The sequence below is a fragment of the Megachile rotundata genome, chromosome 9 (genome assembly GCF_050947335.1).
Source record: "Megachile rotundata isolate GNS110a chromosome 9, iyMegRotu1, whole genome shotgun sequence".
NCBI classification, from domain to species: Eukaryota; Metazoa; Arthropoda; class Insecta; order Hymenoptera; family Megachilidae; genus Megachile; species Megachile rotundata.
The window spans coordinates 11334220-11347006 of NC_134991.1; the positions used below are offsets into that span (position 1 = coordinate 11334220).

Below are 12787 nucleotides of genomic sequence, written 5' to 3' on the forward strand. Positions count from 1 at the left end.
ACTGAATCCTGATGATTTGTTTGATGATTTGACTTCCGTTTGCGTAGAACTCGTTAACGAATCGCCAATGATAAATTATTCGAAATGCAGAATAGTGATAAATCAGTGCGTCTGATGTGATAAACATGAATGAACGTGATTTCAAAATGATTTTGTTCGAATAATTAAAATGTTGTAATTTGTAAAGTAATAATTTAGTTCTTGCGACACATTTGAGGCTGAATTTTGGTTGTGTTTGTCAGTTAGTTGTGACTTCGTGATAAAACAGGTTGATGAAGAATTGGTAGTTGAATCAGTTACATGCATTCGACGTGGCTGATAGATCCTCAATGAATATTAAAGTTGTTAGTTTATATGAAAGGCAGTTTGAAACATTGTTATGTTGTGGCTTGTATGATTTATACATTGTTTTGAGGTTGATTAGATCAACGGAAGTTGGTTTTCCGTCTCACTTCGTATTTTAGTGTACCCTCGTGTCTTGGTTAAGTATGTTATTGTTGCGATGATTCGCAAAGGTGAGTGTGCGTCACCAAAAGGAATTCAGTTATTGCCCATGGTGATGGTTATAAAGGTGATCCAAATAGTTGAATGATTTGGATTTCCAAAGGAAGTAAGGAATTAGAGAATAGGCACACTGCGCGACCGGTAATTGATTGAGTCCGAGTGCCATGGCATTTCCTTGTAAGGAAAGCACACTTCGCGACTGTTGAATGACTGAGTCCGAGTGCCATGGCATTCCTTACAGGAAGCACACTTCGCGACTGCAGTATGACTGAGTCCGAGTGCCTTGGCATTTCTTGTAGGAAGCACACTTCGCGACTGCAGTTTGAATAAGTCTGAGTGCATTGGCCCGTTGGGAAAGACAAGGATTTTGGTAAAAACGGTGCATAAATGGTGTGCACAATGAGTGCACTATGAATCGGTCTGATTGCCATAGTAAACCAAGACTGAACGAGTTACCTCAAAACTGCCATAAAGAAATAGAGGAAGGATAATCCTCATGTTTGAAATGCTTAAATAACACGAATTTGTGGCGTTTTGATATCTTTGAATTGAGTCTCATGTATTTGTACATTGTTTTCACGTTACATAGAATTTCCAGCTCAAGAAGGTCGTAAATCTTCAGAACTGAAATATTCTATGACGCTTTGAACATAAACAATGATCTAAAGTTAATCTGTAGTATAGATTCCAATAATAATATTTTAATGGTGGTTCTGATATGTTGTTCCATGAAACTAAACGAAAGTAACTTTCTTGACAAAAGAATGTAAGATATATGAAGAATAGGACTCTGCGACCATGAGGATAGCCAGGGTCTCATCAGGTAGTATTCTAAAACGAGGGTCGAAACCTGATGACAATAATATGCCATAGACGACTGTCCTTTGCACTTGATTTCAGCTGACAAAAGGTCGACACTGTATTTTTATTGAATAAGGATTTTTGTTGATGACCATATGCTGACCTAGAGTCGGTATTCTTTTTTACAAGCACGTACGGTTGTTCCACGTGTTGTGAAAAAGGTTATTGGGTTTTCTTAAAAGAAAATTGTAAATGAATTTTATAATAGATCTCATATTATTGAAAATCCCTAATAGTTTGAAACAGTTTAATGATTAAGGTTCATTTTGGATAGAATTACGAACTTTAGATTATGATATAAATGAAGAATTCATGAAATGTGAGATGTAGAAGAAAGACGTATGCATTTTTGTAAATGTTGAACTTGTAGTTCATTTTTTACTTTCAGAATTAAAGTGTGGTTGCATTACCAAAGAAAGTAAGTTGAATTACACATGGTACGACATAGTTGCTTGAATTGGGGAATTGACGAGCTCCCCCCGATGAACCAATTCAGATAAGATGTTTGGAAATATGAATCTAGATCAACGTAAGATGAAATTTTAGATTCTTAAGCAATAGTGAGAATTGAAGATTGATAGTACATAATAATTGAATATGTTGACATCATGCAAATTGAATTTCAAAATTCCAATAAAAAACTGACATAGTATTCGACTGAAATTCCATGAAATGCAATTGAGGTAGAACATTTATTCTACAAGATGATAATATCTTGATATGAGAATTTTATTGTAACGTCTCTCAAAATACAATTATCAGTTTACGCGTAACAATGAGAAAGTCGTCGATTGTACTGAATAAATATTTTAAACAATCATAACAGATTTATCTGTTATTACATAAATGATGAATATATTAATTTCCTATTCTCTTGAACTGTCAACATATCCTAATTATGTGACAATTGACAGAAATGCATTTATTAACATGCATTTGTGATAAAATAGAAAAAGTTAATAATGAAATTAGGTCTTGTGTGAATTTGATATGATAGCAATTCAATTATTAAATACTAGAATATAATTTTCTGAACAGTTTAGGTATAAGAAGTACGTTATAATGTTCGTTGTTTATTTAAGAAGTGACCTGAGAAGAATCCTTACAATTGCAAATACGGCAACCTCTTGTTAGGAATAAAATAATATCAATGAGATATATTTTGATATGAAGTTTTTCGTTTTAACATTCTGATGAAATTGATGGGAGGTCTTATTTTGTGACAGAAACCCGTAATTTTGACCAAGGATATTAAAATTCGCAGATTAATTGATGATCATCTGTTTGTTCGACCAAATGTAAGAAATGTTTTCGAAGATTTTTATTATATGCAATTTGTACGATTTTGAATAAATGTAAAAAGATGAATGGATAATAAGCCTGTTTTACTCAAGAATACGTGCAAACGTATTTGAAATGGTTTTATGACCATTAGGGCAGGCACGCGTGAGACAGGTAGTGCGCTAAAACGGCGGGTCGATGGACCCGTCGGACACTATCTTAGAGTAATAATATAATTTTGGCTACGACGGGGTAATAATTATCTTGAATTCTGAAACTATGTGTCCGTTTAGATCCATGGAACAATTAACATTGACTTTTGTTGAAAAGATTGAATATTTAAAACAGGTAGTTGTATTTGCGTGAGAAGAAAGAAACATCGTGATCATGTGAATTTTCGTAATTAAAAACTAGTCATGTGTAAAGAAATCTGCCTGATGTTATTACTTCATTTGTGTCGCAAGTTATTAATGTTAAATTCTTGTATTAAGAATTGTGTTATGTTAGAGTTTGACGGATTTGACATGACTGTTTGATGTCATGAAATCGTGTAACAAGAATATCAAAGAAATTGGCGAAACGATTAAACGAGCCTACTTTAGAAAAGCGGAATTGTATACTGATTGTTGACTTATCTTGTTGAAGCCTCTGGAATATCCTCAGATTGTCCGTTGTTTGATATGTTTTCGAGTTAATTTCACTTAATAGTCCGTTTGACGCGCATGGAAACACACCAGTGTGGTCATTCACTACGATTTTCAAACACTTTGCGATACACATTGTAACACTTAATCCTGATTATTGCACTGTAAACTGAGTTTATGCACTGAGCAAGTTCGTTGAATCCGGCTCGAAGGACCAATGTTCACGCGCTGGGTAAAATATTAATTATTTATAGTTAATTTCGAAGGTTGTAAATCTTCGTCGACCCATGGCGTTTCCACAACTTGTTACGGTAGTGGAATTATATGTAAAATTAGTGTTATAGAGTAGAATTGATAGAGTGGCTCAGAGTCCTCCACACTGGTGTGCCCAGGTCAATGAAGGATGTAGTTCATCATCCCACTAGTTGTAATGATTGTTGTGTGTTAAAGTCGTTGATAGTGACAAAGTTAATGTAAGACAGACCGAAGTAAGTATATTCTAAGGAAGCTGAATTAAGACTAACCAGTCGACTCTAAAACAGCCAGAAAAGAAAGCAACGAAGGAAGTTCAGGACGTGAAGGCGTTACCAAAAAAGGGCCAATCAGGACAGATAGTTATTTGTGAAAAATACTGATTGGTGAGATGGTTCAGTGAATGGGATTGTAAGATTTTTAGCCTTCACTCCAGGGTTGTAAATAAGGTGTCGTTAATAAGGTGACCCAAACAGTTAAGTGATTTGGGTCCTTCAAAGGAAGCAATAAATGGGCACCATGTGTTTATCATCGGAGTTTGAGCGCGTAGGCCCACTTTAGTGGGGTGCACAGTTTAGGACCATGGAAATAAACCTCTTTAAGAAAAGGTATATTGGTGTTAGGAAAACGTGCTTTTCTGGCCTGTTAGAAGGCTATTGTCAATTGTTAAGAACGTCAAGTTGTGGAGACGTTCATATGGTCTGAAATATCAGTTTAAAATTGCAAAGGTGAAACGTTTTTGGGCTTGACAAAATACCCATAAATATTACGTTAATTATATTCCGAGCAACTCGGAACACATTGCGAACTATCGGTATTGAATTGTTTTTTATATCGTATTTAATCGTACTTGTGTTTTTTTTTTTAAATAAATTAGAATTATATTGCACATGAAAAAACTACTATAATAAATCATTTTAGTATCCTTGCAATTCAAGGACGAGGATAAGGAATTTTGTAGTATTATTTACCCACTAACTATTTTAAATTGTTACGTATTTTGAAGAAAAGCATAACATATTTAAAAATATTACGTATTTTGAAGCAAGATATAATATATTTTAAATTGTTACGGTTTTGAATTGAAGTATAATATATTTTAAACTGTTACGTATATTAAATTAAGGTATAATGTATTTTAAATTGTTATAAATATTAACAGATTTTAGTATTATAAATATTAAAAGACTCTTATTAAAAGTACTTTAAAATATTTTTATATATGCTATTTATATTTTACTATATTACTTTATTACGTTATGTTGCAGACTGTTCTATTTAAAATAGCTTTTAATGTAACTCCCATATTTTTATTTGAAGTATTAAATATTTTATGAGTAAACTTTTTATTAAAGGTACTTGAGACATATACGGATAATATTGTAATATTGTATGACCTGCTTTTATTAAAAGGCAAGTGTAAAATGAGTAATAATATGAATTTAATGAAACTATGAACAATTGAAAAATGCTATAAAAAATAATTCTGCAAGTTTCAATTTTTTTCAGAAAACACATTATTCAAATGATTTTAAAATAATTATATTATTATAGTTACAATAATTACACCTTTTCTTTTACGAATATTAAGGAATATTTGTCAGAAATTTTCCTTTAAGAATATTTAAAGGTATCTTATCTAAATAAATAACTGCTCAAAAGTACTACAAAAATATTTTATATGCCTAAATAAAATTTTCTTAATAAACACATTAGTTCGATAACGTTAAAAGAGCTACTAGCAAAGATAGTTCAAAAGAGTTCTGAAATATTCTGTAATTCTGAATGTCTTTCCGCTTAAGTACTTAAATTTATTGCAGAGAAAGATAACAGAGTACCTGCTACTATTTCCTTTTACCTTTATTCTGCACCTAACAATTTTACTTGCAGCATAAATCTGTCTGTAAACGTAATATACAAGAGAAGTTCGTTTAAACAACGATTTATTAGGATACTGCAAACGAAATGGCTAATTTATTCCGGAAAGATTAAGCTGCAACTTCTTTAAAAATAACATTCATTAATCACAACCGCCATTAAGCGTTGTGTTTAGGCAGATCTTTTACGGCATTGAATTCGTATCTACAAGTTTATCTGATCGCAACGTAATTACTGGAGCTATTAAGATGATGTTAGACATTTATATGTTTAATTAATTAGTTACTGAAAGTCAATTAAATTTTGTTCAGATTTGTCATGCTAATATTGACTGCTCTCTTTCTACAAATTATGACAAGTATTAATAATGTTCATTACAGAGTAAATAAAATCTTGAAAGTACACGAGTGCATTTCACCCCTATTAATTACTCAATGAAACTTATAACTCTGCATAGAAAAATATTAAAACATTGATATGTCCATCAAAGTTGAAAATTCAAACTTAGCTGCCATAAATACTATTTTAGGATACATGTCTGTTATAAAACCGTGTCAGACTTTGTTTAATATTTCTTACTCCAATTTTTAATACACTTCAGTATGAAATTTAAGTCCAATTACAATTTGTATAGTCAAGATTTACAGAATACAAAATGCACATAACATTTCAATTTCTGTTTCTCTTTAAATATTATAGCTGTGATCAGTTAGATCTGACGCATCTGAGAAATAAATAATAAGTCAAGAGGTGATATATTATATTATACTGTATTAATACAGCATATTAATCGATAAACAATAATAAATAACATACCTGTAGCACCGATTTGTCAAAACCAGCTACGAGAGCTGAGGGTGACGATGAAGGGGATGGTGAAGATGAAGGTGAAGATGTGCAAACTGAAGGGCTAGTAGTAGTTGCGGGGGTTGAGGGTGTTGAGGGGGCAGGGGACGGTGTCAACCCCCGAGGGCCCCCTGCAGTTGCACCCGATGCCCCCGGTGCAGCTCCTGCACTCTTTTCGACCTCTGCAACAAAAAAGTAATAATCAAATTATTTCGAAATTTTCACAATATTCACCAAACTTGAGAAATCCGTGACATATTCATAATTTACGAATTTACGACTTGGAAAATTTAGAAACGTGGAAACTCGATCATTATATACTTTTCGATACTTCTACATCTTTAAATTTAAAAATTTATAAATCAAATTGGTGAATGTTCAAATTTGCGACGATTTGAAAAATGAAAGAAGGTGTGAGAGAAGGTTTGAAAGATAGAAAAAAAGATCAAAAGAAAGTTTGAAAGATGGAAGAAAAGATCGAAAGAAGGTTAGAAAGATGGAAAAAAAGTTTGAAAGCAGATTTAAAAGATAAGATTTCTTAAGTTTATCAATTTGAAATTCTAAGAGCCTATAAATTTGAAACTTCTGCAGTCTATAAATTAAAAATTTCTAAAGTCCACAAATTTGAAATTTTTGTAGTCCACAAATTAGAAATTCCTAAGTTCTTAAATTTTTAATTAAAAGCACTAAAAAATTAAAAAATCTAAAACATAAATTTTACATATTTTTAATTTCCCATTCCCTAGACATCTATTGTAAATTTGAAAAGTCTGAAACATTAAAAATTTAATATTTCTGTATTTCAGAGTTATCTAGCAATCCTCCCAGAGACTTGAAACATTTATCACGTTTCATAAAATTATAATAACACTTTGAATATCAAAACCTAAACCCCTCAACAACATAATACCGAATCTATACGAAGTGATCACGAAAACATTATTGGGTTTCATTAACGCGATCTTTGTCAATGATGTATCAACCCCGAGTCCCTACATTATCGAATACCGCGTAAGAAGTATCAAATCTGCATGTAAAGTACGCAGAAGAGGCTGATTTAAAAAGGCGGGCAAACCCAAGCGAGAATGGCGGGTAAACTTGTAATTTTCCGGTCGGTCGAGAACATTGTGTTCTTTCTCACGCGCGGCAATGGATAATAGGAACGAAAGAGGGAAGTAGGGTACCCAGAAGAAGTCGAAGACGAAACGGTTTCGAGGCACGTACCTGCACGAAAGCACGGTCAATTCATTGAATAGAAAAGTAACTTTCATAGTTTATAAGTTTACCCTCGAAACTCTGTTCGGATCGAGTTAGCCGAAGAGATAAAGATGGAGAGTGAAGAACCCGAGCCGCCGAGAAGAATCTTCGAAGATGCGTTTAATATGGCCGACTCTAATGTAATTGAAAACTTTGGCCGCCTTTCCCGCCGGTCGATTTGCGATGCCTCTCGAAAACTCGAGAGCCCGTGAAACTCTCATAAATTACTGTCCCGATGATTGAAACGATGAAAATATTTTCCTGTTTGCGTTGCACTTTCCTCAAGGACGACGTATCCGACCGTCCAATTAGAACGATCTTCGAATTCGTCCCGTCGCTAGATTTATTGTCTCCCTCGGAATCTACCCTCTTAACAATTTCGCAAGCTGCGGTCGAGATGAAAATGGTATTAAACTCAAGGTGGGGGCAAGAATAAAGTCGGAAGGGAAAACAGTCCCCTGGTGCCGTTTTATTACTGCTGTGAAACAGTCGGAGAAATTCTGAAGTCGGTCTTGCGTGTTTATGGGGCTTCGACAAATTAATCTGATTAACGTCTACGTGAAGTACACGTTGTGTGCATACAAAGAGGTATTAAAGAATTATACGAGCGAAGAAACGAAGTCTTCAAATTATTAAGAACAATTTTTAAATTATTTTCAATTTTAAATTTTCAACTAGTATCAAATTTAAAAATTTTTACAATTCGGGTACAATTTTTGCAATTAATTATTACAACTCGAGTTTACCAAATTTCTAAGTAATAAAGTTGAAGAATAAAAATATTATAAAGCTAGAAAAATTGCATATTTCTATGTTGTTAAATTTGTAATTACTCAAATTTCTAAATTTACAAGTTGATAAATTCTGAAGCTCTAAATTACTGGGACACAAATATCCAAGTTCCTAAATTGCTAAAACTTACATATTTCCAAATAACAAAATTGGAGATTGTTGAAGGTGTGAATTGCACATTTACAAATTCAGAATTTGCAAAAAATTCTAAAATTACTGAATTCCCAAATTCCTAAATTTCTAAATTCCCAAATACAAAATTTTTAAATCTAAAATCCCTAAAATCTTAAATTTCTAAATAGCCAAATACCAAAGCCTAAAATCTAAAATTCCCAAAATCCCTAAAATCTTAAATTTCTAAATAGCCAAATACCAAAGCCTAAAATCTAAAATTCCCAAAATCCCTAAAATCTTAAATTTCTAAATCGCCAAATACCAAAGTCTAAAATCTAAAATCCCCAAAATCCCTAAAATCTTAAATTTCTAAATCGCCAAATACCAAAGCCTAAAATTTAAAATCCCCCAAATCCCTAAAATCTGAAATTTCTAAATCGCCAAATACCAAAGCCTAAAATCTAAAATTCCCAGAATCCCTAAAATATTAAATTTCTAAATCGCCAAATACCAAAGTCTAAAATCTAAAATTCCCAAAATCCCTAAAATATTAAATTTCTAAATCGCCAAACACCAAAGCCTAAAATCTAAAATTCCCAAAATCCCTAAAATCTTAAATTTCTAAATCATCAAGTGCCAAATCCTAAAATTTAAAATTGCCTACATTTATAAATTCCTAAAATGCCAAATCCCCAAATTCCTAAATTCCTCGAAATTCTCAAAATTCTCAAATCTCAAAATTAAAAATTCCTAAATCTGAAACCTCGAAATGGAAAATTCTCAAATCTCAAAATTAAAAATCCCTTGAATTTCCAAATTCCTAAATTTCAAGTCTCTAGACCTCCAAATCAAGTAAAAAATCTAATATTCCCAAATTCTTAAATTTCACCGTATATATCATTTTATACATACATTCAGAACGTCAGTTTATTACATTTAATAATTCTCAAAAATCACTCTAAAAACGAGAATATGCTCTGAAACAGCTGTATAATTACTCTGGTAGAATCAGAACGTGGTCGCTTACACAAATTGTTAACTATGTAAACGTTCCACCTGTATAAACGACGAAACTGATTTCCAACTGTAATGTTGTCTTTATCTTTGCATAAACTTATCGAACGACGTATTCCAGTATTCTTAATACCATCATTGTCTTTTCATTCTGCTTGCAGCTATCACTCCCTGTTCTTTCATCCGCGTCCGCGAGCTTTCTCCGCGCTTTACAGTTCACGGAAGTACCGAAAGACGTGGCTCGAAGTTTCCCGTAAATTTAAATAAATTACGCGCGCGTTTCACGCGGCAAATATTTAACTTTCCCCGGCGAAATTCCACGGCATAAGATAAATTCTGGCTTCATTTCTCCGAGAAGTTCGGGCTGGTTAGTAGGACTATTTTCTTTCTCGATTAACCCGGCGGCCTCGTCGCGAACAGACAACCTCGCGTCTCGGGACGAATCCTTTTAAGATACACTCAGTCGAGAAATATTTCTCGATTCGTGAAACTTCCTACGGTTCATGAGTAATTATACGGGCAAACGAGCTTCTGTCCCGTCTCCTTTTTCTTCCCCAGTCCGTTTGTAGGCAGACCGTAACGAAATTCAGCAATAAAACGAACTCGGTTGTTAAGATAATGTCGCGGCCTGGTACCGTCGAGAATACCGAAAGCCCGGAAATAAAATTATAATGGCTTCCGTAAAACTTGAATTCGTGTCGACTTGGCGCATAAATTACTAGCCTGTCACGTGCAGCATTCTTCGCAGAGTCTTCAAATCTTCCGATGCTCCGAGTGTCATGCAGAAATTCTGTACGGTGTTGATGAACGTCAGACTTTCAGATTTTCACGCCGTGGAATTGTTTCTCGAATTTTAAATTGCTTGAAAGATTATTTCCGCTCACTTAATACTTTCAACGCTTCTTGCGTTCTCGTCTTTTATTCTTTTATACAGATACGCTTATTGCCTCAAGAATTACATGCTTTTATTCTGTGTCTCCTAAGCTAATGATTTTTGCACATAAATAGATTAATACTTTTTTGTAAAGAATATGAAGGAGTATCAGAGATAAAGTAATAATAATGACTCAAATCTAGATGGCAAAATGTGGTGAGCCACCCTGTATATTATTACAATTCTTTCATTGGTATTTCGTTTGACGTTTCATCATACTTTTCCTGAGTAGTTTTATGACTTGGCTAACTTTGGAGCTGTTTCATGATTACTGTGTTCATCTAACTAATTTGTTTTCATATTTATTCATCTTGTACTCTGAGTTCATTATTACTTACAATTAATTCATCATTTCTGCAAATTTAGTTTAGCCTCTTAATATTCATACTGTTTAGTTTGCAATTTCAGTTTAAGCTGGAGTTTAACTTGTAATAGTTGCGATAGATTAAGTGCCAGCTGAAGAAATTCCAGCATCAGAGTGGGCAGCGACGAGATGGGAGCAGAATTCAAATTAATTTCATATTAATTCAATATCGAACAAAATAAATTTAGTAGCATGAGAAGTTGGTCAAGTTGAGAAGCTTGAAACTTGGAAATCAAATACGAAATTTACCAGAGAGGTACTAGAAGTTTGCCAAATACGAGCTTGCAATTTATCTAATAGGAATTTCAAATTTACCAAATAGGGATTTCAAAGTTACATCCTTTCAATTTTTTAATTTAAAAATTGCCTGTCCTGGAATTTTCAAAAAAGGTTAACCTCTTGCACTATTTCGACGAGTCTGACTCGTGACGCACTCTTACCTCGGCCGTGATCAATTTTACTCAAATTTTGAATACGCTCCAATTTGGAGTTCGAGTCCAATTATAATTTGCATAGTCAATGATTGAATAATAACATATTGACATAACATTTCAATTTTTTTCGTCTGTTTCAATATTGTATCTGTAATCAGTCAATTCTGACTGTCGCACTTTACAAATAAGTCACAGTGCAAGGGGTTAATAATTTTAACATTCAGATATTCAAAAATGAAAAAATGCAGAAGTAAATTTGTAAATTTACAAATTTAGAAGTATGGATCAATGTCACGCGATTAACGGGGTAAGTGGAAACTCGGCAATATAGCATAGCATCCACGTAGGTACACCTGTATCGCGTGTGAAGGGAAACTTTCCAGCAGGTAAAACATAGGGGAAGTTGCCGACGCAAACCTCGAAGTTCTATCATAAGTTGGCCGAACTACCTAAGTCCTACCATTCCGGAGTTGGATAGTCTCCTACGAACTAGTAGGAGGTAAACTCGAGGTACACACTAAATACATAATAACAATGGTCTTGCATAAAGCCTGCTCGCAGCCGTTCATCCCGGCGTATCCCGTTAGATTATGCTAATCGAGAAGGAAATCCCGCCAACGGGAAGAAACCTACCTAACCCGCGTACGCCGTTTAAAATTCTCCTCGCCTTTTGTTCTTTGAGGGGCTTTAGCGGCTGACGCGTACACTCATACGTGACCCGTATAGAGAAATGAGTTTTTACATGCAATGAATAAAAAGCACAAATTCGCACGTACGGTGAAATATCGTGCTCGTTCGGATAAGTCGAATACAACCACTGCGAGAAAACTTCGATATTGGACGAATTCCACTGAAGTTCCATATTTTCTGTTAGAGAAGTGCAAACGTAAAAGGGAAATTCGTAAGATCTTTTACCACACACTTCTTTCAATTTTAAATGCGAATTTTATGATGCACAATTTTTCGCATTTTTTTATGTTTATATTTTTATTGCGAACAATATTTATTTCCTTATATTTTTATTATGTTTTCAATTTTATTACAAGCAGTTTTTGTCACGTTTATATTTTTTTACACACAATTTTTATTACTATGTTCATATTTCTATTGTACACAATTTTTATTATGTTTACATTCTTATTGCGCAGAATTTTTATAATGTTTACACGTTTATTATACAGAATTTTTATTATGTTGACATTTTTATTGCGCACAATTATTATTATATTTACGGTTTTATTATTATGCACAGTTTTTATTAGAGAAATGCAAACAAGAGGGGGGTATCGATAAAGTCGTGTTTTATCACCCTCTCAAATTTTTTTTCTTTCTAGTTTTTTTATTTAAAAATCTGAAAATTTGAAAATTGGAAATCTGAAAAATTTGAAAATGCAAAAATTTAGAAATTCAGAAATTAAAATATTAATTTAAGAATTTAGGAATTTAGGTGTTTAGGAATTAATTAGTTGAGAAAAACTATGGAAATTTGAGAGAACTTAAGAACATTTTCAATTTGTAGAATTTGAAAATGTCAGGATTTGCAAACATGAAAATTCAGAAACCTTTTTTTATATAGGCGTTTAACGTCGCAACAACTGTTGCGTTATTAGCG

At 33.2% G+C, this 12787-nt stretch overlaps 1 protein-coding gene across 4 annotated transcripts in view; it reads right to left on the minus strand.

The window, feature by feature from the left end:
- LOC100876889 (dystrophin, isoforms A/C/F/G/H) overlaps nucleotides 1–12787 on the minus strand; it is a 758772-nt gene that overhangs the window by 626387 nt on the left and 119598 nt on the right. For all 4 annotated transcript variants that reach the window (XM_076535871.1, XM_076535870.1, XM_076535872.1 and 1 more), the window contains one exon: nucleotides 6237–6448. In XM_076535871.1, coding sequence (XP_076391986.1) covers nucleotides 6237–6448 — 212 coding nt within the window. The remainder of the gene's footprint in view (nucleotides 1–6236; nucleotides 6449–12787) is intronic.